We start from the raw sequence: 23,299 nt of genomic DNA on the forward strand, positions 1-23,299 counted from the left end.
TTATACATCACCCTGCAGACCTAAATTGCAGGAAACTCACTATTTTAAAATGAGCATTTGCTTACCAACGTTGGAGCGTTCCACGCAGTTGTAGGTGCAATCTTGGGTTGCCAGTTGGAACCACCTGTTAGTTTCTTTTCACCTGGCTGAGTCCAGTTTACATCACTTCAAATAAATTTTTTTAAAAATTGTTAGAAAACATTGGACTTCCTTATAAAACTCTCAGGCAAACACCATTTCCACTTGAGAATGAGGCTTCTTTTATTAATGAAGCTCATTTAGCAAAGGGGTTGATAAAAAATTTTGTGACAACATGTTTTGGCTCAGAAAAGTAAAAAGTTCAGCATGAGCCCCCTCAGCATCTCAGTCAAGTTGCTCAGAATAGGTAAGTTAGTGTATCTGACTCAGGGCAAGACATTTAAGTAAGATTTCAAGACAGCATATTAGATTTCTGAATGATTTCAGAGTTGGCACAGATGGTCGCAATAAACTTGAAATTTGCCAATTCCATTTCCCAGCTTTGCTGCTAGAGCAGATGTTCACTACCCTCGAATACACACACCCTGCCTTTGGAATTCTCTTGCCTAAAGGTCAGCCTCAAGACCAAGGTTGCAGTTTCATAATCTTTAAAACTGCTCTGCTCACACTCAGGTCACACCAAGTATTTAAGAAGTGCTATGACTACCAGCAACAACTACAAAGAAACATTTTGACGAACTATTTTTTTAAATATACCTAAAGTCTGAAAGGAATCAGAGACAGGACACCTTGCTTGCTGCTATCATTCTCACTGCCACTCAGTCTACAGTCACCTTCCAATAGCTCTCAACAATTCATTACACCTTGTACAATCCCACATGCCCTGAAGGCTAACATTATATGTTGCTATGCGCAGGTTTCAACATGTACATTCACAAACATTTACTATCACAAAAATCCAAATGCTCGACTTCTGCTTAAACATACTTACTTTTTAGTAGTTCCATTTCCAATGCCCAAATCTGTCACAAGGGAGAAAAAAGAGACTACTGAAATTCTGTTTGTTTGAAAGAAATCAGTAAGTATTTACATGTTAGTGGTTCCATACTTACTGCCTACAAGATTGGCTAAAGATGAATCCAGATCATCTGACACTAATTTATTAGGCGGTACTTTGGCAACTGGAAGACTCTGGTTTTGAGAGGCCACTGTTGGTTTTAGGAGACCACCTAGTTCATCAAAGCCTTGGAATGAAAAACATAAGTGATTTGAATCACAGGTCTCCCACAAATGTCATGACATTCAATTAGACAGCAAAGTCAACACAATGACTAAAATACAAAATTTAACCTGGTGATGCTACCCTATACAGGAAGCACAAAACTTATTATGCCTCTTGATAAAAAAGATATTTACTATGGAAATAAGATTTCAGTTCAGTGGTTTAACCTTTGGGACAATTTTACATGGAATGGATTCATAGTGACTGTAAAGCAGTCAAAACATAAAACAAAGAAAAAATATAGGAGGTGTTTTAATCTCACAAAAATATCTATTTGCTTTTAGCAAAATGATGATTTAGAAAAAAAAAAATCTGACATCAAGAGTCTAATGCAAAAGATCTACCTTCCAGATGCTCAAAAGAACACAACGAGCACTATGACTTCAATCCAAATTAACTGTATTGACTGATCATTTTCTGAAGCAATATTAATGTCAAAAGAGGAGGTAAAGGAGTGACAAAAACTGTGTTGCTGATAAATAAAAGGAAGATAAAATTCTACCTCTTCCAACCACACTCTACAAATACAGACTTAATTTCAGCTTACAGCATATAAAAATGAAGGCTGTTCACTGTGTGAAGTTTTAATGTACAAAATATGTAAGTGAGGGAAATCAGTGTAAACATTTCAGCAGAGTGTAGAAATAGTCTGTAAAGAAAAATTATTTGATTAATGCTGTTATTGACCTTTTAAAATCAGCTTTCTTTTCTTCATCTGAAACTCTGTCCCAGTAGTGTAAGTAAATACATATTAAGAGATTTATACCTCAAGAACAAAATACATCAAAGGAAAGGACATACGTTATTTATTTTAGCAAGTGTCTTACCACCAGAATCTGGGACAACATTAGAAGATTTGTTTCCAAACACAGACTCAAAGTCAACATTAAGGCCAGCTGATGGCTGTGGTTGAGCAACAGGAGATGGAGTGAACCCTATGGGGAAAAAAAGAAAGAAATTGTATGTTTTTATACAGCATTTCCCATAAATCCACCTTTATGCAAGAAAAGCCAAATAAGTATTTCAGCACTGCACAAAGACCAGGAATACCACAAAAGTCCAGATTACGCCCTGACACTGAGCAGTTTATTTGGTCTTTATTACTCCTCCAAAGAAAGATTTTGTCTAAAAAACTGAACAGACAGGCCATAAAAGACAATTCCCCTGCAATTACTTAATCTCTGCACACTTTCCTTACTCTTTTACTATATGTTTACAATAAATTACTGAGGAAAAAGTCACCATGCTTCTCCAGGGAAAGAAGCTGGCTAGTGTGGAATCTGTTTCAAGATTATTTGACTTGAAAATTATTCCTTTGTGGTTTATATTAATCCAGCAATTCTCTTAGATACAAATGGAGCAAGATCCAAACCATCCCAAGGTGCCTGAACTAGTATTGCTTTTGATTAGACACACTTAATACAAATAATTTCCATAGCTCTTAGTTACTTGTGGACACACATTTTGCAGTTGATCGTGTTTTTCAGACAAATTTCTAGAAATTATGGCAAGATTTCTAGAAATTATGGGGAGGTACAGTCACATTTCAGTTCCTAGTGCTGTCTAAACTTACTTCATTTGTCTTCCATCTGTCTGTAGTGTTCTACAAATACACAATTATTTTTCAACACTGAAAATTTATTGCAGCATGAAGCATTGCATAAGATGTTCAGCAGCATTAAGTCAATAATTCAGTAATAAAGAAGGTAATAGCCATTTGTTTGTAGTATTTTTAATGTTATATATGATCACACAGAAGCATGTGCATGTGCAACACCTTGGTATTCAAAAATAACAGAAGTAATCATTGCTTTATATGAAAAGCATCAAAAAAAAAAAAAGCAATGCCACCTTGAAAGTTAGCTCTTCTGGTTTCTAACAAAAAGTATGATGACATGGAGAAATGGAAGGATCACAACTACTTCAGCAGTAAAACACCACAGTGGGTAAAAATAACTGACAAAGAAAACTTCTTGGATTTTATTTTGCCTGCTGGGACAGCACCTCATTTCAATCTTACTGTTTTTCTGAAATAAGTCACATTTAGCCTAAAAAAATTAGCAACTACTGGATGTTATTTTTGAACATAAGCTTCAGAGGAAAAAAAAGCAAATTTGGATTATCTGTTTCTTTTTGTCTTAAAGGAGCATAAGACTCCTAACTTCATCACTTAAATTCAGACAATGTAATTTTCATTAAAAATAAATCAAACTGCATACAGCAAAACATGGGAAGCAGTAATGTGGGAAAAGAGAGAGTAAAAAATCAACAAACCAAAATGAGTATCTTTATGACATGTATACCATCAAGTTGTAACAAGCCATTTCAGAGACTCTGAACTTCAGATAGGAATTCCTTTGATGGGATGTCCTGCAACTCTTAAAACCGTGCCTGTACCAATAGAAAACTTGACTTACAATAGCTCATATCTTGCTTTAGCAATCAGCCTCAACCAAAACAAGCTGAGTTTCCTTCTCTCACATTTTAGACTAAGATGAGACCGTCTCCAAGACAAAACAATACACAGGACTCCTTTGAATCAGCCCATGAGAAAGATCAAATCCCACTCCTGATATCAACCACCAACTCAGGGCTGTTTGTTTAACACGGGTATTTTGAAAGGTGCAAAGGTCACTATTTTAATGGAGCTTCTTTGAGCATCAAGACTTGACAGAAACTAATAATCCTGCTTTTTTAATAAGGAACAAAGGGAACACAGTAATTTGTAGCATTTAACTTCTGTTAAATGACGCTCACTGATTTGTATGCAAAGATACTAAACCAAAATGTGACTTTATGGGGCTTTTAAGAACTAAGCCTTCCACAAACCATTTCCTGAAGGTATTCCTAAGCCTTGCACGGCAGCAATGTTTACACACCCTGCTCAACCTGGTTTGGACAGATTATAACCCGTCACAGCCCACAGTCTCTCTAGCAACTATTAGGATGGTGTTCCAGAATCAGCACCAGTATGGAGTTACTACACAAATGTGACACAGCTGCACAAATGATTAGCCAGTACTTCAGTGCAGCAGAGACCTCTTTCTCCTGTTCTGTTGAAAAGCTTAACACTAGTTTAGTGCACTATTTAAGAGCAATATATCAACAAAACTGCCATAAGCAGCACGAACATCCCAATCCCTTTATCTTAAAAACAATGAGGTAGAGCAACATGAGAAGCTACTTAAAAACATGCATGTCTTTTGTGTGGTATGTAGCAACAAGTAAACTACAAGAGATCCTGAAATGGGGAGATACTCATTTCATGTTTAGACTAAATAAGCCTTAGTTTGGCAGAAACTGAAAAAATTCATACCATTCGTGACCACACACCTGGCACAAGCACATGAATTATAGTTGGAGCCACTACAACAAGGCACTTCTGCAGTCAGCAACATGCCTACTAGTTCTAGGCACACAACACATCCAAACTTGTGTGTGTGTGGTAAGGCTGTATCCCATTACCTACCTCCAAATAGACCAGCTACAGAAGAAGGCTCATTGCGGAAATGAGAAGCGTTAGGATAAGCTTGAGGACCACAAAAAGAATCTGATAAGGAGTATCACACAAGAGAGAAAGCCAGGAAAGGAGAAGAGGGAGAGTTACAGAAAGAGAACCAAGATACACTGCTATTCAAAACTTTTAATTTCACATCAGTCTATAAATCCACATATAGTCTAATAACATAGAACCAATGGAATGAAATCATTACACATCAGACAGACTGTAAGAAACAAGTTTACACAATCTCTAACACAAAAGGAGAAAGCATGATTTCCAAGGAACAGCTAGGATCTTTTTTTTCCCAATCAAATGCCATGTTTTACACCCTTGGAGGAAATGAGTGTAAAAGCTTCAAGGCATTTTTCTTATACCTGAAGTATATTCATATTTGCTTGCCACAAAGGGATTTAGTTGAGTAAATGGATTGTAATGATCTAAAGAACCAGAAAAAGTTATTTTAAATCCACATTCACATTATCATAGCACCTTGATCACGCTACAGCTAAAACTGCATCTACATGTCCCACATCAATCTGTAAGGAGGCCACCCTCTGGTTCTAGATATATCCTTAGAGCATGAGACACTGGAAGGGAATGTAATATCAATGCCATCCATTTCCAGTGACTTCAGAGCAGTCATGTGATAAATACTGCAAAGACCAGCAAGCACCACAAAGCCCACGAGGGTCCTTGTTCACAGCTCTGCATTGCTGCAACTTTTCATGTGACTGCAGAACAGGTTAGAAAGAGAAAACTAACCTGACTAAATAACCATTCTTTAAAAAAAAAAAAAAAAAAAAAGCTGTATTTCAAATAATCATTCCATATTTACATGAACCATAACAATTTCATTGAAGCATGGAAAAGACAGATTATCACACAGCAGTGCCAACTAAAGGCATTTTACATATATTTAAAGATATATTTATCTTTCCTGTTTTGTCTTTCCAATAAAGACAAACAGGCTAGGAAACAAGTTGGTTAAGTTGACAAAGTACAGGTAGTATGACTATCTTTAAAGAGATAATCCCTTTGTTTTACCTCTGTTAACAAGTAGCAGAAGTATTAAAAACCCCTCTTTGCTCTAATAGTCTGTATTTTTCTTTGACCAATTCTAGTGAGGTTCAACCAGCATAAATCCAGTCTGTGGTGGACAACTGTCTTTAAACTTGCTTTGTTTAACAGAACTGACATGTAGTTAAGTGATTTTTTCATCTATGAAAACAAACTAAATCTTCATATTGAAAAGTAATTAAATTACTCTGGAGCTGCACCAACACAAGTGTTGGAAGGATTTCTAGTGAGACAGCCATGCTGAATCATCTCCAAAGTAAAATACGAACAGCTTTTAACAGGTGAGTTATTAGTTTATTGCCCCATAGGTATTGCCCCATATCTGAGTAGATTATGCATCAATATGTGCATGACTTTATCAGCTTTGTTAATGACTACACGACTGGGGCAGAAACGTTAACTATTAAAAAGAATCAGATGAGACTCTTTTGTTTAAAAAGAGCATTTCAACCTGAGGAAGAAAGTAACAGCATTTTCTTTTCCTTCTCAGGCATATGCAGCATTTTACCTTAAAATTTCCAAGTACAATAGACTGTAAAACTGCACTCAAGCAACTACACTGTTTCTTTATATTGTGTTAGAATCCCATCTAGGCAGCCAAGAAAAGACTTTAACACCATTTTTATTGTAGAGTTACTAAATCAAATTCTAACACAGCACAAAACCAGCCCCAAATGACCAGCTTTTATTTTCTGAAAGCTGCAAAAATATATTTTAGAAACTAAAATAATGTTAAAATTTTTAGGAAATAGGAAATTAGTTTGAAATGGTACTTTACCAACAAATATTTCATGTGTGGGTGTCCTACTGGTGAAAGGAGATACATCAGAAGACACAGACAGATGAGCAGCATCGTTAGTTTTTGTAAGGAAAGGATTTAGGTTTGGAATGGCATCATCAACACTATCAACAGTAGCAGAAAAAGGATCTGTTCAATTCCAGAAAGCAAGAGAAAGAAGAAAAGGGAGATGGATTTAGTTTTCTCCTGACAATTCTAAAGCTTGGGATGACCTAGCTATTTATCTCACTTTCAAGTTGTCCAGGACTGCAGATACTAGTTACTAATTTCCTCTTTTTTTAATTTTTAAATTATTAACATCACATTATAAACTGTGCTTCTTCCTGAGTGTGTTTTAGACTGAAACTAACTATGTTATTCCTCTTCAAACACAATCACTTTTTGTTTTTCACAGTCATGTCCTGACATTTGCAACAAAGTCCCTGGAGCAGAGGATGCCTCTCAGGACTACAGAGCCCAAGGTTCTATGAGAGGATTCAATGCAATAACATCCCCAAGACAACTTTAAAAACCTGAACAAAACCAACTAAGCTGAACTTCTCTTTCTCCAAACTGTGTTTATGGATTTTTCTGTTACTGAGCATCACAAAATTTTCAAGAGCTATGATTATACCAAGGTAACATACAGGACATAAGCACTTTCCTAAGTACCTGGGGCATCAGGAACAGCAGCTTGTTGTGGGTATGCTGTTACCTGCAAGCAAGCAAAGGACTGCTCTGTTTTTACAGACAACAGACACCAAGCCATAATGAGGAAAATGTTCCTTACTAAAAAAACTGTCAGACGTTATTGGAATGAAGGAAACATGGATCTAAACAAGTAACTTCCCAAGGCACATAGTTTCAAGGTTTCCTGCGAATGGATGCAGTTGCCAAACTCAAGTATTTCTGTAATTCAGAATCTGACAGATAAACAGGATAGAGAAGGCAGCTATAACACTTGTTGACTGAAGGAGTTGCAGTTTAGCTGTCTGGTTTCAGAGCCCATAAGCCCTTGATGGAAAACTCAAGAACTCACTAGGTAAGATCAGCGAGGGTTGTATCTAGTCCTACTTATCATTGTGCCTAGAACTGCAGCTTTCTCTTCTAGACGAAGCCACTACAGAGAAATTTCTGAATAATAATTACAGAAAGATGTGTTACATACTTCAGTTCTTGGTCTTTTTATTTTTTTAATCTGGCCAGTTTATGCATTTATCCGTAATTCTTGTAAATACTATCCTGCTGCATGAAGCAGCTCTGAAGTGTAAATTATTTTCTCTCTCTAAATCTGACCTCCTGATTCTTAGCCGGAAGTTCCACACAGCTTCATAATGTGCTCATAATGTGTACAAAAGTCCTAATAGAAACAAAATAACTACATTATTCTTTGCAGGCTTAATGTATGCTTTGATTTGCTGCAAGCTCAAGATATGTTATTAGGTAAGACCTGCCTTTTCCCCAGATTGCTTGGCTATGTTGCAAGAATGAGTGAAATACCTTAACAGACCTTTTCCTAAATCATTCAGCAAAAATCACTGTCAGCAAAATGACAGTGTCCAACACTGAATAAGCAGAATAAGCTGATATAATATTTGTAATATATAACACGAATACAAAATTACATGTAGTCTCATGTATGTTTTATATACAGGACATGCCAATCAGCCACTTGCCTGAAGCTGAGTCCTTGTTTCAGCTACTCCTTAAAACAGCTTTCTGCTTTGAATGTAATTTTAAAAGATGTAGAACAAACAAATTTGTCAATAAAAATGGGGCAGATTATCTGTTCATCAGTTCTTCCTTGCTCTTTCTGTTGCTGCTTTGTGTTCTGCTTATTTTATTGGTTCTCTTTATATATATTATATAAGTGGAGAAAAATCAAACAGATGGGTCAAAATGTTCATTTCCACACTGATACATTTGTTTTGCTTTTGAAGTTTAGGTACAAATTGATAGCTGGCAAATATACCAGAAACAGCTGGAATGATCACCAAAGAACCCCAATAAATAGTGCAGATAAAAGAATATGGAAGAAATTAACAAGCACAGGCTTTTAACTGTATTTGTTTGAATCTACCATCCACTAAAATTATTTTACACATGCACTCACCCATAAAATAACCAAAAAACACTCTTCTGTTCCCAATTCCCAAGGTTGTATATGGAACTTCCTGCGTTTTGACTAGTTAAAACAATATAATCCAACTTTAGATTATCAAGATTAGCTCAGAAATTTAACCCTTTCTCAGACTCTCTGCTTGTCTACCCCGTTCTAACTCTATCCAGCATGTCCAGTCTAGTCCAAGTCTCAGAACTGGCAAATGCTAGTAACAAAAGTAACCAAAAATTAATTGGGCTTTATATCCTAATTTATATCCCTGTATTTTCAATTTTTTAAAATTGATATGAGTTCTGACAGCAACACCTAAATGTTTCTAAAGCACAATTTCATCCCTGAATACAAATGACATCTGTTTATGTCAATGGAATCATTACGCACCTGCATGCTATCATTAGGTATTAATGTTTTAAGTGCATTTAAAAGAGTAGTTTGAAATTTGCAAATTTCTACCTTTAAGTTATCAAATTAGAAGCATTTTGTCTGAAAAAAGAGTGACAAAGGATTTTCAATGGCATCTTTTACAGTCTGAAATAGGTAAACTGAAAACATACAATCACAGAACCCATTCCCCAGAGTTTAACCTTGTCAGTTTTACATTTTTGGAAGCACAAAACTAAAGGCAGCGACCCAAATACAACGCTTCTGTAACAATTTATTGTTTTATTACACACCTAAGAGCTTCTGCATAAAATTTTTAACAGTAACTGATTTTAGCTGATCTGGTACTCTTCTCAAAGCCACCATACACACCAAATACAAAGATCATCATGTCAGAAAATTACCTAAGGGAGGGATGCTGTGCAGTGGTTAGAGCACAGGACTGGAAATAGTTCAGGTTCCATTCTTGGCTCTGCCACTGACTTGCCGTATGACTTCAGACAAGTCAGTTAACTGCTCAGATTTCCCCATCTGTAAAATGTGGAAAGCACTTCTTATCTACCTCACCTGTGTGAAGTGAGTGTTTATGTCTGTAAAGCTGAAGAGCTGGGGATTTTTTTTATGAAAGGTAACACAAAAAATGGTGATCCCAGAATTTTAGCCTAAAACTTTAGCAGACAATCCAAAATCTTCACAGTTAATTAAGTCTTATAAGTATTTAGAAATGTGTCAATAGTGAGCAGAAATATCAATGACTAGTACTGAAGACTCATACCACGAGCAACACAACATGGAACAAACACAGACTTTCAGGCTCATGAAGAAATGCTAAATTGTGATGTGACCTTTGAGAGGCAAACAGTTCCCCCTTTTATATCTCACACATGAAACAAACAGGACAAGCTGAAACAGAAGGTATTGTGCAGAAAGCAATCAAGATGAGCCAAACCATTTTTCTCCATTTCTAAATTCTAAGCCTATTGTAGCACTGAAATTTGTATGCCTAACTCCATAGTCCTCACTACATCTTTCTCGGAAGATGCTTTGCTCAGCAGAACTAAAGAACAAGTAAACTACTCATTTATTTTAGAAGCTGCCACATATATTAGTAGTGCCTTCCTCACTCAAAATTGTGTTATTTCCCTACAAACAAATGTGAGAAGGTAGAGAAAACAAAGTACACAGCAAAAAGTAAATAGGAAGGCAGAATACATGCGCAGCTTATTATGAAGATACATTAGATAGCTGGAAAGATGTTAAGAAGAGCTATAGCTCATAAAAATAAACAGGGAAGTAAAAATTTAGAACAGGGTTGTTCTGATGCCTATGAAACTTCCTGATGCAGCAATTCCCAATTTTTCGCATCATAAAATAAAACACTTTTGCAAGCATCTAGTTTAGAAAAAAATAATCTGGAAATATCCACATAGTTCAGGAATTTACTATTTTATTAAGCGTCATTTATGTAGAAAAATAAACCAACAGTACCTCTCTCTCCCTCTGTCATAAAGCTCTTTAATCCTCCACCAGTATAACCAACAGTTATATTGGCAATATAATACTGTATCTGAATTATTCTGGAACACTGCAAAGCAGCCAAGAACTTTGAGTAAATATCAAAATACTCCAGCACTCAAACCAAACTTGAAGGAAAATTCATTACTTTCTAGAACTCTCTTTCTTGAACCCTTGTTTGACTGTACCAATAAGGTCATTTCAACTTATTCAGTCCCCCCTAGAAACTGGGCAGAATGAAAATTTGGGTGTTCTGGAGCACATTTCAGAGGGAAAAATATACATTTTGTCTCCTCACTTAAAAGGTCCAACCACAGCTTTTTGCTGATTTGCTGTTGTAGTTAAATGAAATACAGCAGAGAATTTAATAAGGCAGAGAAGCCTTATTATTATTATTTCAGTAACTAACTCTGGCCTTTCTTTTATTGCACAGTTGTCACAAGTGTCTCCTTTCAGGCTTCATCCAGGTTCTGCATTACCATCCCCAGCAAATTTGATTTAATATTAGACAAAATTTAGAATATGTATTAAAATGATTTTGCATTCAGGTTCCTGTGTTCGCAGCACAGTCTACCTCTTAGACATCTTCACTGAACTGACTTCTAAACGGCTAAGTTTCTGCAGCTGGCTATGTGAATCTTGAAGAGAGCAGTTATGAGGCTGGCAGATCTCATCAACAATTAAAGTAACTTTGCTAATAAGAAAGCATTTTAAAAATTTAGAATCATCACACACTGCTACATTATTTTAATCTATACACATATTTTACTTTTTCTCATCCTTTTATTCAATTGTAATGTCTTAAGATCTCTCTCTTTAAGGAAGAAATAGCCCCCAGACTAGGGACAACATGTACAGGAACATGGCCATAGCAATTAGAACCTTAATCCAACTCAGAATTCTTACCTCCCCAGGTACTTCCTACTTGTGGAGCAGCTGATATAGGATGTACAGACGGATGAAAAGTTGGCTGCAAATCAAGCAGATCATTTGGCAGCTTTGAAGTGCTACAAAGATAAATTAATACAACTGTTTGAACTATATCACAGTTTTCAATATAAGCAAATACTAGCCACTGTCAACAGTAATGAAAGCTTTGTAACAAAATGGTCATTACAAAATGGATAAAATTGAACCAAAATCAGAAGGGCTGGTGAGCTCCATATTTTCAATTCTGTAAAAAAGTGTTAATTTAGCAAGGTAAGTTGGATGTTATGCCAAGGGACTTTTGTCAAAGCTATCCAAGATAAAGACAGGTGTCCTCACAGTCCAACACTAGGCTGGGAGATTTTACACTCAGAACTTTTTATCAACTTTTAAAGTTCACCTCATGAAAACTCTATGATACAACAAAAAAAACAGACAAAATGAACTGTAATGGGCTGCACCACCAAAGTATTACTCTAAATTCCACAACTCCAATCTTTCCACTATAATCACTGCTGAGAAACTACGTCACAACCATGAGCTATTAAAGACCTTTGGGGAAAGCAAAGCATAAGAGGCCTTAAAACACTTGATCACACATCAGGCATATGAATGAAAACATATTCAAATGCACATTTTAGACCATTCAAAAGAAAATTGAGATCTTATAACATCACATGGAAATTAAGAGTGAAGGCTTATATACAACTTCTGCATAAATTTAAAGTCAGACAAGAACAGTAAAATTCATCCTCTTGCACAAAGTTCATTTCACACTTTAAATAAGTCTTGGGAAAAAAGAAAAGAAAAAAAAAAGAGAAAAAAAAAGAGTACCGGTCTTCTCCCAGAAACTTTGAGGAGATGAAATGAAACCAAATCTGCACATCATCTACTACACATAGAAGCTGAATCACTGTGACATCCAAAAATCTCTCTCAATAAGACCAGCACAAGAGTTTAATGGCTAGTAGTGACATCCTAGATCTCTGTATATTTTCTTACTCACCCAATCACTTGTATAATTCACAGTTTTCAGTATTGCATGATTCATTTCAGCAGTGATTGAAATTACATTTTGCCACTACTGCTCCTATTAAAAAGCAGCATGGTCTGGCACTGCCCTGTAATGTGAGCAGCTGAACAAAGATAATTTTCAAGGTAAAGCTTGTTCAAGATAATGACAGGGATTAACCAGACACAACAGCAAGCCACTGAACTTCTGACCCAGCATATCCCCTTCATGACAACTCCTGCTTTAAAATCTGTTCTTTGCTCATAGCATTCATTCTGCCAGCAAGGAAATTTGAACAAGAAAAACTAGCATTTGGGGTTTTTTTTACAAGAAAACACTCTCGTCCTCACTATGCAACATTTCTGTCTTTTTAAAGAAGATTTATTGGATGTTTCTATGTTTCAGACCTCTTAAGAAGAAAGATCAGATACTCAAGTTCAAAGCACACACCCATTTCAAGTTTTCTGCCCTCTAAAAATCAATTTGAAAAAAATCTCTTTACCAGGAAGTCTTTCAGTTACTAACACTGACAGATTCTCTAGCTTCTTATACATGACTCAGGTATTTACCGCATATTTGGTGTCAAGTAATTTCCTACAATAGCTTTCTAATGGGAAAGAAAGCTGTCAAAAGAGCAATAGATTCTTATGTGAGCTCTAACAGAACAACTAAGCAATCCCTTCAGGTTTAGGATCAGGCTCAAAGCAAAAAATACTACTTCAGAGCGTGGATTCCTTCTATACTGATAAAAGCACTGCACCTTCTGCTGCTGCTTAGTTTGACAGGTATTTTACAGAATGATCACACACTTGCTCATACCAACAGCTCCTGTTAGTCAAAGACCAGGATTAGCAGGCAGTGAGTACTCTTGCCCTTTCTTTGCAGGTCCTTGCAGAAATGTTCCAGATACAAACACAAGACTGCAAAACCTGCCTCTCATTTCAAACTCTGTTTCAGGCTTTTTTTTTTCTACAAAAACTAGCCAGAATATTTGCCACTCTACCTTTAAAGATCTAGAAATACGTTTTCTTTATGACTTCTCAAACATAATTTTTATTTGACTTTTCTCGAATTTACTTGTAATGTTCCTTGGGGACAAAGCATGTATGTGTGTTTTACAGTTCCAGCTGTCTGGCTTATGGACTAATAACAGCTACAAGGGCTGTCAGCAGTCAGTTTATACCAGAAACTTCTGCAAACAGATGAAAACACAGTTTTACGTTATTTATTGCAATAGGCTATTTTCCCAACAGCTTCACTATAATTTCTTATCACATTGCTAATGTACTCTACACCCAACCAGTCTTGTGCAATACACACTCTGTGGCAGAGGTTTAGAGGAAACCCTTGCTGCAGCACATCTCCCAGTGGAGGATTGAGCATACCTGTTAGAGGAGCTAGGGGTAGAAAAAATATCAATGGCTGGTGTAGTCATTATGCTTCCTGCTGCAGTTGACACAGGAGAAGCTGCTGTGGTTAAAGAGGTATGAGGCTTCTTTGCAAGTTCTTTTAGACGTTGCTCCTGATGGGAAAATGAGCTGGTATAAGAAATCTGAACATTTGTGCACATGACACTGGAGGTAAATAAAGCAGAACTAAAGCATTATTTAATCCCTACACTAGTGTTAGCCACTAGTAATTACAAGAGTCAGCGGTGCCACAAACGCTTCAGAAAACTATTTTAACAAACCCTCCACAAGTTGTACCATCTAAGTACACAGAATTCTACTTCCAGCACTTTGCCAACAGTACATGTTCAGTATTAATAAGTCTGTTTTCCCCTTTGCTTCTTTAAGAATCCTAATAAGCTATCAAAAAGAACACAGGAAAAGTATTTTCAATTAAAAATTCTGTATGCTTACCTTTAAAGCTTTTAAGAGAGCCTGTTCTTCCTCTAATGCAGCTTGTTTTTCCCTTTCATCCACTTTTGTGAGGGACAAGCCAGTGCTTGCAAGGGAAGAGACTGCATTGGAAAGGGTGGTAGCCCTAAAGTAATTGGACAGGAGAAAAGCTGGCTGTTAACAGACAACACGTGATAGCAGCGTCTGAAGAACACTTCATGCGTATCCACCCAGTCTCCTTCTGAGCTCTCTTATAGTGCACAAGTGAAAAGTTTACATAAGATACATCATATGAAATGCAAACTTAAAAATGCCCAGAAATCTTGCAGGCTACTCTACTGGCTTTTGGATTTTCCACCTTAAATGCTTCCCATCCAAACTGCATCAAAAAATTCACATTTGAAGCCTTTGCTCTTTTCCTGTTTGCCTAAAATGACATTATTTGAAGGCACACAGCAATCTTCCATCATCTGGGCCCCACTTCACATAGTTGTTAATTTACCAGGCTTAGTGAACAAACTATCAATACTTTTAATATCCTAAAGGAAATTTGCAATTTATCATTATGTTTAACAGTATGCAAAAAGATTTAAAACAAATACTTAACTTTTAACAGAGTAATCTTACAAAAGAAAACCAATATACTAAAATTAGTGCCCTAACAAAATAGTGCCCTAATAATCACTGCCATAATGAATTCATAAAACATTACTGCCTCAGTTTTTGAACATGAAATAAAGAAATGCTATTCAATTTTACAAGTCTTACTCCCAAGATTATGCTTTGTTAAATTTGAACAATGAAATTTTTCATGTAAAGGGGACATCTCTATATTGCCTGTTGTATTTTGGAAAGCACTCACAATAATTTAATGCCTTATACCATATGCATTATGGCTTTCACTTCCAATTACTTTCAAAATTCATTCTTAATGTAAGGACATCCTGGAAGCATTTCCTTGCTTTTGACAAAACAGGGATTAAAGTTGAGATATAAAAGTCTAAGGACATGTATTTATTCATGTTGCATACCTTGCAGAAGTCTAATTATTAATATAAAATGAACATTTGCAGGTAGTATGTGAAAGAAACTTAGTTTCTCTTCAGAAGTTCAGGATCAAAGGCTAAAAGTGTAAGTAAGGATGCTAGAGGACACCCTTACAGGTCCTTAGATTCTAGTTCTGCCGACCTGGAAGAAGCTGTTTTAAGATATGACAACTTGCTAAGCCATCATTGCTTATACAACGCCTTTAAGAAAGCCTCCTCAAATCTCAATTTATAATGAAATTGAAAAAAAAAAACCAAAACTGATTTAACACTCGATTTGACAATTGTCCAAAAGTCCAAAAGGACAAACATGTAAGCACCTGCTTGCAGCTGTGGAATCTTTAATTTTCTTCCCCTCTAGAGAAGCTAAATGTTGTTCCAAAGCATCAAGAAGGCTACTCGGTGCCTGCAAAGAGAGACATTGGGGAATACATTTGAAGAAACAAATAGTTTCAATATTTTCAGAGGATGCAATTGTAGGGCAACTAGTACAACAGCTCTGAATACTTTTACCCCCTCTTGGCATTCTGTACACATTTAATGACTTCAAGTATAAGGTGATGTGTACTCACTACATTATTCCATCACAATGATTTATCAGCAAGGAATGAAATAAGTCAAGAAATGTTAAAATGAACCGTTAGGAAACAGCAGGCAGATAATCAGAAGCAGTCAGTGTTTTAAGAGACACTAAGAAGAAAATTGTACCTAAAGTAATTTCTCTGTGCATGTTCTGCAAGCCTTCACATTAACTTCACTAGGCATATGGCCAAAAGCAAGGGTGCTAAAACCTACAGCTTTGTAATATCATGTAAGACTTTCATTATGTGACCTCACAGATATAAAGTGTGTCTTCAAGCATGATGGAAATAAGGCTATCTTAAAATTCAATTAGAGAATGACAGAAATGTTATAAATATTTTACAACAGGATCACTGAATATAAAAGCCAGGCTCTGACAGAGCTTGGATTTAATCACAGACTTAGAGATAGCTTGGTGACAATGTATACAATAACGCCTAAGTGAGTACCATAATGGCATTTCTGATCATGCAACCCTAAAACCACACATACGTGCACTGGAAAACACATAATAGGTTTATCTACCTGTGAGAGATCTGGTATGTCTCCTCTGTCAATTCCAACTTGCTGTAATAAAACAAATGAGCTTTAGAACCTGTTTGCTTTTTTGAAGGCAGATATGCTCAGAAAGTAAACAAATATTAACATGAAGTAATGCAAAAAGCGCAAACCTGTTCAATATAAATTTTACATCTCCAGAGTCTGTACCCTGTAATGGTTGGTTGTAATAAATTCTTGTTAAATGCATACACATTGAAGTAGGTGTGTCACACAGATATTTCAACAGATAGAACCTTAGAAACAAGAGAGTAAGAACCCAGTGTTTTATAACCTGAAGAAGTTTGCCTATCTCACAATTTACATGGCAAACTCTCAGACCTACTGATACACAGGATATGTTTGATGAAACAAAGCATCAATGAAGTTTTGTAAAGAAACATTTTTCTAAAATGCAGATGAAATTTAGGATGTTTGCAGCAAGACATATAGTGTTACAACAGAAAGATCAATACTCTCAACTTCAACTGATGTATCAGCTGAAGATAGTATCTCTGACAGAGACACTGCCAGGACAGACAGCAAACCAAGCTTGAAGGCTTATTATTTTGTTAAGAGAGACATGAATACCAAGGAAATAAAAACAAGAGTAGCACAACTCAACTGAGGAATTCCATAATATTAGGACATCAATTTAGCAGTGCTCTAGAAACAAGAAGGCAATAGACTAAGCATTTTTTTAAAAAACCCACAAGCTAACATTTTGCAAGGTAATTTGCTTTTCCCTCTATGAGCACACCTACAGCAAAAAATCTTGAAGAAATCCCACGTTCATCTGTTTGTCTCAGTTGCTTATTTCTGAAGCTGTTATGTCATCTAAAACTTCTGGTAGAATTGTGGGTTTCAAACTAGAATATAGCTAGAATCATAGAAAGCAGATCATAATGAGATTCCTCTGTTTGTTTAAAGCAATCCTATTCTTTGAAAAAAGTTCAAAAGTATTCCATAACCAAGGAAATTTTAAAATGCTCATTAATACACTCTCCTCAAGTAAAAGACAAACCAATAAGCACTCCACAGTCAGGTTTTCCAATACAGTCCTCAAATGAACTAATCACCAGGGTAGAGACGAACAAGATGACCGTTGAGAGAACAGCAAGTAAGCAGGATGGAAGAAGCACCTGTTTTATGATAAAATAAGCACTTTACAAGCTGTTTCAAATAAACAGCTAAATTGACTGGCTTAAGTTTACCTCTGCAACTTTAAGGAACTCTGAGATCCGTGTCATTCTAGTGAGGAACTTCTTATATATATCAAGGCCTTCTTTGCATTGGTTCTTTTTCATATCAAAGTATTTTTCTAGAAACAGTAAGGATATTTGCATTAAATAAGAAATCAAGATTTTCAAAGGATATCCAAAGTAAAAGCATATAAGCCAAGACAAACAGAAAATACCTGCAGATCTGTTATCATGATAACTGCAGAAGTCACTATGCCTAACTCGCACCAAATGACAAAAGCTGTGTGAAATGTGAGCTATTGGTTCCACACATGAAATTACACCTTACCTTGCAGGCATTAGATACACAAAAGCAAAACCACTTTGAAGAGGACAATCAAGTTTAAGAACAGGTCATTCAAACAAATGTAAATTCATCTTCTTGGAAAGGAGAACAAACAAACAAACAAACAAACAAAAAAGGGGCAGTTTTACAATCTGACAGTCAAATAACTACTCTATTCCAGTGGCCATATATCAGGCAAGATTTTTATCTTCTCTGATAAACTGATGCCTCTTACTATGGTCTGGGGCAGTGAAGTACAACTGATTAGAACACACCAGTGCTGAAAGCAAGAGGGTGCCACTCCTCTTTCAAAAAGCCCTTTCAAGGCCTGTTTCTTCTTTTTTATTAAGTTTCACTCAAAGCATAAGTTGAAAGCAAGTGCATACTACTTCTTACAAAGGGAAAGGAAGCTGACAGGGGCACCACACTGGAAGACTGACTGACTTCAGATTGTCCCTTACTGACTTATTCTGGATTTTACTTTTCATTTTGCAAGCACTGGGTAATGACTTCATCTAATCAGGTAACTTCATCTAATCACAGCATACAACAAAATCAAGTAAGTCAACCGATTACTTTCAACTTAATTCTTTCCTAAATTAGGAAAAGTCGTCTCCAGTGTGTGCAAGTGAAAGGGCCTTAACCCTGAATTTTTAATTCTCCTTATATATTAAGATATGCTCTAGGAACATAAGACAGCCAATCATGGAAACAAAGCAACATTGAAGTTTCAATAGCCAAGCAATCACCGATGTTGTGACTGCAGATTTGCAACGGAACATAACTGATTCCTTTACTAGGAAACACAAACTATTTCTTAAGAAAATCCCCAACCAACATCAATATTATAATTCAGGTTTGCCATGCAGTTCAATAAGACAAAATAAAAAAAACCCAACCCAAAACCAATGCACACAAAAATTGCCAACAAAGCAGTGCAAGAAAAAAAATTAGGCAAATAAAATCTTGGATGGACTTTGCTTTCAGATTTTACCTATTCCTGGGTACAAAGCAATGTCACATGCAACTGCACAGACAAACACTGGAAATAACAGTAAAATTTTGATATTTTACAGTAAGACTGTTTCAGTTTCTCAAGAGAGCAGCTCTTGTGAATCATTCACTGAGCTCCCCCTCAGGGCTGAGCATTGCAGAAAGCAGTTGTATTTACCCAAGAGGTTAATAATCCCTTCGTTATATGCCGCAAACAGTCTAATGGCATCTTTGAAGAGGAGCATGAAGGCAGCATTAATTACACCATTTGTAAGTTCATTGCTATTAACCTAGGAAGATCAGAGAAAAAGTTAATTGAACTGGATTGATCTCTTACTGGAAAACTTCTAGTTAATCTTCAGCACACTATCTCATGACAAGCTTTCCACTCATCTCACTGGCTATTAGCAGAAGCAGCACCTAACTAACCATTAGTTTCTCTCATCACAGAATTAAATCATTTTGGCAGACATTTTTGTTAACCAATGCTAATGTTAACTAACTAACATAACTAAAATACAGAGGGCTTAAATAATCAGCTTTTCAACAAACAAGCAATTCTTACATAAGGTACACAATAAAAACACAGTAATTTAGCACAAAGCATTTTCTCCAGTGAGCATTGTTTCTATTTTTTTCTGATTTCTTGGAGGTATACCAATGAACAAAATGATCTGTGCTCTTTAAGCTATGCAGATAACATAGAACCAAGTGCAAGACATTTAATCTTGACCTATTTTATGTGTTTATACAAGATGACAGTATGTTAGAAATGTACATGCTGCTGAACTTACATTAAAGTCAAGAAGTGCATCCATTTGATTTTGTATAATTGGTACAGTTTTTAAGAGTTTTTCTGTGCTCATTGTTCTCATCACTCCATCAGCCCTGTTGTGAGAAAAAAAAAAAAACAAAGAAAATTCTTCACATGAATTTTGAAGGCAATTGTTAGTAAGAAACAACAGAAAATATATCAGGACTTTAGAGAAACCACCTAAGTCTTTGCCATACAAAGCCATCCTTGTGGCGTTTAGGAATGGTGTCTAGCCAATATAACCATAATAATTGCAGCACAGAAAGACAACAACTTATTTGGTTAAAATGTGACTTCAAGACGAATTTTTACTCAGAGAAAATGAAACTGATGGTGTTTAGAAATATAGAAGAGCTACGATGTATCAGGTAACAAAGAAAAAAAAAGCTCCAAAGATAATTTTTGAAGCAATTTTTAATGTATTTTTTCCCAATCACCCAATTATTATTTAGTATCAGTTTGGATTCTTTTCAACTTAAAGAGATAAGAAAGAATAAAAACATGCAGCAGTATGTTTTTTCAAGCTTTTTCAGAAAGATTTCCTTTTAATGGCTGACCACCAATATTTGGTTGTTTATTGCTCAGACTGAATAGACTAAGATTGGCTGCACATTTGAAAAACCCATCAAATGAATACCAAAAATATCCAAGAAAAGCAACAGCTGAGGAAGAGACTAAATTCCCTCAGTGACATGAAACAACTGCTTTCTGTAAGACAAATCAGACAGCCTTGCAGTTCATCAGCATGCACAGAGCAAACCAAATGCTTCCTGCAAGTGCAAATCTCATAGTGCATCTTCACAGAACAGTTTGTGGCTGTTCTCCAGGTTGGAAAGCAGTGGGGAGCATGCTGCTTCCAGCTCTCTACTTGTGCTGTATATTTACTCCTAACAGCAAACGCAAGAAACTGAATGGGGCAGAGCATGGGTGTGAGGGCTGAGAAAAACAGAGTAGAAAAGGCAGATTGCTGCCATCAGAACAGTTATCCCTATTGGCTCACAGAAGGACCTCCAGGCACATGGTGCAGGCTAAATAATTCACCTCGTTAGATCTAAAGAACCTGATAAAACAACTGTATATCTCTCTAGAGCAGTTGCAGTGACCTTACCACACACAGATCTTAGGTGTGGAAAATATTTGTGCTGTTGGCAATTCAAGCAACTCCAAAGGCACAACAAGCAAAAGGAGCCCAGGCATCCTCCTTTTACTCTACAGTCACAGTTCAAACCAAAATGGACTCTACAGTCTTAGCAAGGAGGCAGAAGGGATTTGGACAGTATTCTGAGGCCCACTCCAGATGTCTTTACAACATTAATGCAAAACATCATTAGAAACACCATTACTACAATTAATTCATTCAATAGTATTAAATTCAGATTTCTGTGGATTAAACATTAAGTTTTTAATTTCAATATAAATTCACCTATATGGATAAGACACCCAAATGTAAAACTACTATTATGCTTTTAAACCTTAAAAAGCACCATATAAAAAGATAATGGACAAAGATGGAAAGACTCAACTGTGATTGGTACCTTCTCCCCAGTCTTCCCAAAGAAGAGCTCCAGATTAATTCCATCATTCACTATAACATGCAATTTACCAAACTACTGGTGCTCTGCACTGTGCTATTTTGCATGTAAACAGGTACCTAGTCTCAAAATAACTCACTTGTCTTAAATGAGCACACTTTCCAGGGAAAATCTGAATTCCTGCCGACCAAATCAGGATAGCATCTGCTGCAACATACTATTCTAAGTACAAATTTACACTACTTTCACAAAGGTAGTAAACTTTACACAGATATTTTGTGACAAGAACAAAGAAACACCAGGAAGGACTGCAAGGTTGTTTCACCTGTCATTTAAGCCTTCCAGAGCTACAAGCACAAACAAATTGCATGGTCCTCTATATTACATAAAAGGCAAAGTATATAATCTATTGTGAAAGATTTATTCAAACTTCTACTTTTTTATATAGACTTCCAGGCATACCATCTTTCATTCCTTTATATTAAACTGTTAATGCTTAAAGATAAAAAATTACAACAACTGAAGTAAAAATTTTTTTGCTATATACTCTATCAGGCAGTTGGGCCTTGGTGTGTCATGGGAGATATTCCAAAGAGAAAAGGAGTCATTATTGTCTGTATTAAGCCTGAGCTAACATCAATATTTTTCACTAGAATTACAGGATATATGACAACACCTCAAGATCAGTAGAACAAAATGCAGTCCTTACCCTCTTTTTACTTTTGTGAAGTCAAAAGCCACTTGTCTATAGGAAACTGCCTTTTCATTCAAATACCTGCTATACCGCCTGATAAACGTTGACATGTCATAACCTAAAAAATAAGTTTTAGGGGTTTATTACTTACCTAATCAAAGAACAAGAATGTTATTTAAAATAAAGTGCAAAATATTAGCACAAGACAGCTCCATTGACTATGCAAAATTGTGCAAAAATATAATCTGAAAATAACTGTGTACGTCATTATATTCACCACGTAAATCAAACAGACAATACCACAAATACCTAGACAACCTCAAGTATGTAAAAGTTTACACTTCACTTCCTAAGGAAATCACTTCCACAAGCAAAATAAAGTAATTTTTATGCAAGTTCTTTTATACTACAATAGAGAATTACTATAAAAAAATTAAATTATGCATTCGCAAAGACATCAGCTCGGCAACACATTGTCTCATTTGCAACTGAACAGAAAAAAAAGGCTTTGATGGAAACACCACAATATGACAGAAACTCTTCTCTGTTAAGATAGCAGTGATAGGAAATATTTTGATTAACTGTCAGTCTAGGGGTATAGACTAAGAAGAAGATCTGTTCATAGTCTATGCTGAGACCATAGAAGTTAAAACTCAAAAAAATAACAACTTGGTAGAGCCTTGGTTATAACTGAGAAGGTTTCTGTCTTCAGGCAACCATTCAGGCTGCCTGTTCTAGTATACTTGTGGCAAAGCTCAGAAGTCTATAAGAAGCAGTAGACAAAGTAATGAACCATCTTAGGAGAAAAAACAATGCCAGCTACAGGTATAGTCAGAACTGCACTGAACTGCAGCATAACAGTTTGGAAGACTTTCAGTTGAAAAATCTGAACCAGATAAACAGTTATTTGCCCACTGAATTAGTCTCAAAATAAATGGAATGGTCTTTGATCAATTTCCCAAAAAAGTAATTTTCATTTTTTTTAGATAGGGTTCTTTTCTCACTGACATGATGTGTGTACATATGATGCATTTTTTAAAAATTAATATCAAAACTGCCTCATTTGGAGAGGTCTATCTCTATAGAAATAAGAGGAATACTGAGATCAGTATGTCTAAGGAAGTCAGAAGCCTTTAAGTATGCCTGTTAGAAAAGATT

The 23,299-nt window shown here is 35.9% G+C and overlaps 1 protein-coding gene across 4 annotated transcripts in view; it reads right to left on the reverse strand.

Annotated features, from left to right (window-relative positions):
* PICALM (phosphatidylinositol binding clathrin assembly protein) overlaps positions 1 to 23,299 on the reverse strand; it is a 65,056-nt gene that overhangs the window by 14,699 nt on the left and 27,058 nt on the right. For 3 of the 4 annotated variants that reach the window (XM_084225993.1, XM_084225994.1, XM_084225992.1), the window contains exons 4-16: positions 22,157 to 22,259; positions 19,896 to 19,989; positions 19,280 to 19,391; positions 17,796 to 17,902; positions 16,570 to 16,611; positions 15,783 to 15,868; positions 14,438 to 14,561; positions 13,961 to 14,097; positions 11,543 to 11,643; positions 2,089 to 2,196; positions 1,092 to 1,223; positions 971 to 1,001; positions 66 to 165 (exon numbers count right to left, since the gene is read on the reverse strand). In XM_084225993.1, the coding sequence (XP_084082119.1) occupies positions 66 to 165; positions 971 to 1,001; positions 1,092 to 1,223; positions 2,089 to 2,196; positions 11,543 to 11,643; positions 13,961 to 14,097; positions 14,438 to 14,561; positions 15,783 to 15,868; positions 16,570 to 16,611; positions 17,796 to 17,902; positions 19,280 to 19,391; positions 19,896 to 19,989; positions 22,157 to 22,259 (1,277 nt within the window). Of the gene's footprint in view, positions 1 to 65; positions 166 to 970; positions 1,002 to 1,091; positions 1,224 to 2,088; positions 2,197 to 4,730; positions 4,812 to 6,618; positions 6,769 to 11,542; positions 11,644 to 13,960; positions 14,098 to 14,437; positions 14,562 to 15,782; positions 15,869 to 16,569; positions 16,612 to 17,795; positions 17,903 to 19,279; positions 19,392 to 19,895; positions 19,990 to 22,156; positions 22,260 to 23,299 lie in introns of all 4 variants that reach the window. The other variant, XM_084225995.1, reaches the window with a different exon arrangement.

Source organism: Fringilla coelebs (assembly GCF_963513975.1).
Source record: "Fringilla coelebs genome assembly, chromosome: 2".
Classification (NCBI taxonomy): domain Eukaryota; kingdom Metazoa; phylum Chordata; class Aves; order Passeriformes; family Fringillidae; genus Fringilla; species Fringilla coelebs.